The sequence below is a fragment of the Tachysurus vachellii genome, chromosome 4 (genome assembly GCF_030014155.1).
Source record: "Tachysurus vachellii isolate PV-2020 chromosome 4, HZAU_Pvac_v1, whole genome shotgun sequence".
Classification (NCBI taxonomy): Eukaryota; Metazoa; Chordata; class Actinopteri; order Siluriformes; family Bagridae; genus Tachysurus; species Tachysurus vachellii.
The window spans coordinates 28,293,465-28,297,857 of NC_083463.1; the positions used below are offsets into that span (position 1 = coordinate 28,293,465).

General features: G+C 38.0%; 1 protein-coding gene across 1 annotated transcript; it reads right to left on the bottom strand.

Moving 5' to 3' along the window:
* Window positions 1-310: 310 nt before the first annotated feature.
* s1pr5b (sphingosine-1-phosphate receptor 5b) lies at window positions 311-4,165 on the bottom strand. The gene is made up of 2 exons (XM_060868743.1): window positions 4,090-4,165; window positions 311-2,868 (listed from the first exon to the last, which is right to left on the bottom strand). The coding sequence occupies exon 2, from the start codon at window positions 2,621-2,623 to the stop codon at window positions 1,457-1,459; it is 1,167 nt and encodes a 388-aa protein (XP_060724726.1). The 5' UTR covers window positions 2,624-2,868; window positions 4,090-4,165; the 3' UTR covers window positions 311-1,456.
* Between the last annotated feature and the right edge of the window lie 228 nt (window positions 4,166-4,393).

The following is a 4,393-nucleotide window of genomic DNA, read 5'->3' on the forward strand; positions in this document are numbered from 1 at the left end:
ATTAAATGTTAATGTGCTCATCGCTACTGTATACCTTCATTGTATCATTTAGCGGTTGCAGTTTACTACAGCAAGCTGTGTTATTTATGACTGACACACTTTTACAGTTTTTTTTTTACAGTCTCTGGTGGACTAAGATATGTAAAGCAATGCCTATACCAGATGTGCAGACAGGGTGGCTACACTTCCTCCGACATCCTCCTTACAACGGTTATTGCTTTTGCTGCTGTCGCATTGAAACATGCAGCAAATGCACACTTTACTAAAGTTTTCTTTTTCCTAAAAAATGGGACACTAAAAAAAACATCAGTTCTGGTCACATGACATTTATTATAGTAAGTATAATGCAAAAAAAGGCACATAATTTAAGGTCATTCAGATGTTAAAAAATAGAAAAATTCTCTACAGTTCTCTACAAGAACAATACAATAGACATAATAATGACAAGCAAACTGTACACAGTGACTGATTGACTTGTTTGTAATATGAAATACATTCTACACACAAAGTGGTCATTTTGGTAATCGGCAACAACGGGAATATTTACATGTGCATGAATTATAAAGATGTGACAAATTTTATTTAGGCATGGAATATCACATGCTTTGAATGCTATGTTGATCTGAATGCTAGCTTGCCTACATTTTTATTGATAAAAGAAGAAAGAGACTAGAGTTCAGTATCATTGACCAGGATGATCTGATTGTAAAGTCTATTTAGTTGACTGTAGCTACTGTGGGACTGAAAGATCACTGACTACTGAAATTCTGGACCTTGCAAAATAAAGTAATAGCCTAAACACTTCAAAACGTAAAATTGTTATGCAAGGTTATTTTCAAGTTTGTATAAATTTAGACATTTCTGCTGAGATTCCTGCAACTGGGTCCGTAACAGGGCAAAACTGACACACCACCTATTGTAAACCAGCTTATTCTTCTCTCTGGGTGACTCAAGTTGAACTTTCAAAGCAGTGATACAGGTTTAAAGCCACTGTGTTTATATAGCAGTCAGATGCATGTAATATCCCTGACAGCAATCTGGCCCCACATTAGGTGCCATATTCTGGTGTTATTACCTGTAGGCTGTTGTTCTCATGATTTGATACCAACGTCTAAGCACATATAATTCACAATTTAAGCACCTCTGTTGATCCAAGAATCCATACTGTAAGTCTGATGCCCAAATTCAATGCTATTTGTTTGAACTTGAGCAGGCTCTGACTTATTATTATTATTTTGGATGAATTCTGTCTAGGCAGTTTCTCACACTGTTTGCCTTTTGACATCTGCCAAAATGACTTACAGTAAGCAGGAACTTTATCAGAGCTCCTGTTCTGTTTTGCCTGTGCTTGTCCTGAGAACCCTCAAGTGTTAATTTAATTCACAAAGGGTCCTAAGTAGCTTCAGGTGATCCCCGGTGCATTGGCATCATGTTCCAGCACCTGGTGACAAAGTTTTCACAGTTTGACAGCTTTGATTTTTGGGGAAATGATTCGAATTGGGGAGGATGTGCCATTTCCAGAGGAGATGGTAGTCTCAAAGCCACGGTGAACGGCTGTCTCTGTTTTGCTTAAGCTGCACTCCAGGAAAGGTATTCCGATCTTCTTTATTTGACCATCTTTGTTGATCAAACAATGATGACAGAGCAGCTTAATAATGGCCCTGCGCATGTCCTTGCTCGTCAGTGTGTATATAATTGGGTTGATCAGCGAGTTGATCATCGCCACCCCAAGAAAGTAGTCTGCTTTGAACAAGATGGAGCATGCTCCAGTTTGGCATACAAAGTCCAGCAGTAAGAGTAGGAAGAGCGGCAGCCAACAGGCAATGAAAACCCCCAGGACGATGGTTACCGTCTTAAGCAGGGCCATGTACTTTTGTGAGCGCCGTGCCAAGCCCTTGCGCCGTATGCTGCCTAACCTCTTTGTATTCCTCTTGACAGAGTGAAAGATGCGCCCGTATAGCACAACAATGGCAAGCAAAATGGCACTGAAGACAGTGACGCAGAACAGGACGTAGCTCTTGGCATAGAGTGGAAGCACAGTGGAGCACAGTTGTAGTTCATGTATGCAGTTCCAGCCTATGACAGGCAACACGCCGAGCAACACAGCCAGCGCCCAGCTGGCACCAATCAAGGCAAACATGCGATTGCGTTTGGTCCCATGATAGGGCTTCATCTTCACCATGGTGATGTGACGCTCTATGGCGATGGCCAAGAGGCTGATGACTGATGCGGCGAGCGTGATGAAGACTCCACCCTCCCTCAGAAACCAAAGCAGAGGGGTCAGATGAAGTGTGTTGGGACCTGACATGATAATATTGAGCATGTACGTGAATCCGGCCAGCAGATCTGACAGTGTCAGGTTGCCTAGTAAGTAATACATGGGCAGGTGAAACTTCTTGTTCTTCCAGATGGCCACCAGGACAATTGTGTTTTCCACAACAATAAGCAAGCAAATGAGAATGAATGCGATAGCTTCTGGTTTGAGCCCATCCTTGTATTTGTCCTGTTTCAGTTTCCCTATGCAATTATAGTGCAGCAAAATGACACTGTTGTTATAGTAATCAGCGTAAAAGTTGGAGAAAGACCATGAGGAGGACCTTGAGGAGAAGGAAGTACAATTCATTTTTTGTTTGACAGAAAGGCTAAATCTTCCTCACTGGGCTGGATTACTTTCATAAAGTTCTTTGGTTGGGCATTGTGCAGAAGCTGGTCAAGGTCAAAGAGCTTGTTTTGTTTTATTTTCGTTTACTCAATGTGTCCATTAGCCAAATTAGAAAATTATTCCTTGTTTTCCAGTGCCATTATGTAGCATCCCACTAGAAGGCAGAAGAGAGCAACTTTAATTCCCAGATTTAACCTTCTAAAGACCTATGGAGCCAAAACAAAGAAAAAACAGAATCAATGTGGATTCATGAAGAAAGCAGCATAAAAAGGAATACGGTGTGTATTTGAGGAACAGAAATCAGGTCACTATGAAATAAACATAACTTGCATACGTGTTAATATAAATTTCTCAAGAAATGCTGTTACATTTATATATTTATAGAATTTACAGTAAAAAAAAATTATTATTATTCAAATGAATTCTCTGAACTATTTTAAAATGCAGTTGATAAAGGCTTTAAAGTTCTTGATAAATGGTTAAATAAATTTCAGGCTTTCAAAATAAGTGATAACCTGCACCTTCGTTTCATCCTGTTTAAAAAACGTATATATGCAATGACTTTCTATTTAAAAATCTATTCCTTTGGATGATCTTACTACATGAAAATGCTTCGAGAGTTTTCAGCATTCCACTGCCTCAGTCAGACACATGGCAACATTTTAAGATCTCAGGTTACAGTCGCTGAAGTTCACTACCCGGGATTCCAAAGACAGAAAGTGGGGGCTGCATAATGCATTGCATGTTAATCATTATTGTGATTATTATCTTTGCTAGACTTCTTATGAAGTGCAAAGTGCTAAAGAAAGCTCTAACCAGTCTGCGGAGTGGTGTTATGTGCTTTATCGAGACACCAGATGAGTGTTTTAGATGAATCAGGACAATTCAGTACTTTTTCAATTCAATTTTCAATCATCTCATTTTTTTAAATAGAATTTAAAGCATACTGCAGTTGCAATGTGTGGCAATACGATTGCGATATAGTAATAGTTTAATATTAGTGCTATATAAATAAAAGTTACTAATAATAGTAATAATTTAAGAGAGTTTTTTTCATCTAAGCATCACTTTGATTTCAAATCTAAATTGAAACTTTTGTTCTGGATTATATGGATTTGGAAAGAGCCATTGCAGAAAAAAAAAAAAAAAAAAAAATTATATATATATATATATAAACTAAATGAAAGTTAAAAATTATTTCTTAAATTCTTCATTATGCTCCACTCAAGCAGAATAATCAAGTAATTTTTTTTGATTATTACATGTTAATGCATGCTCATAATCTGATATTTTTATAGTGGATGTGAATCTCACAGCTATGCAACAAGAGGAACAGGTTTTATTGCACTAAGCAAAACTTTACACAGCATATTATTGCACCGGTGTTATTCACATGCAGACAAGAAAAAGTGGGAACTTTTACTCACCACAGTAATGACAGCTGGAGGTGGATGAGTCGTGAGGCATGTGAGGAATAAAACCCATTCTGAACAGACTAGAAACAATTCACACACTGAACCGGTGTGGGCTGGACTTGATCTCATTCTCCTCCTGCTTTTTTTTTTTTCCACCCACTCTTTTCTGCAGTAACTCTCATCTCGTTTTCTGCAGTAACTCTCATCTCATTTAGTGGTTTTGAATTGAGTGAATTGAATTCAAACAAGACCATAATTCAACTTGACATACTTAAAAAGATAACTAATATTGTCAGTCAACATGTAGCTTATATTT

Coding starts and splice junctions, on each gene's coding strand:
- s1pr5b (XM_060868743.1), bottom strand. CDS start 2,623: ATGAATTGTACTTCCTTCTCCTCAAGGTCCTCCTCATGGTCTTTCTCC.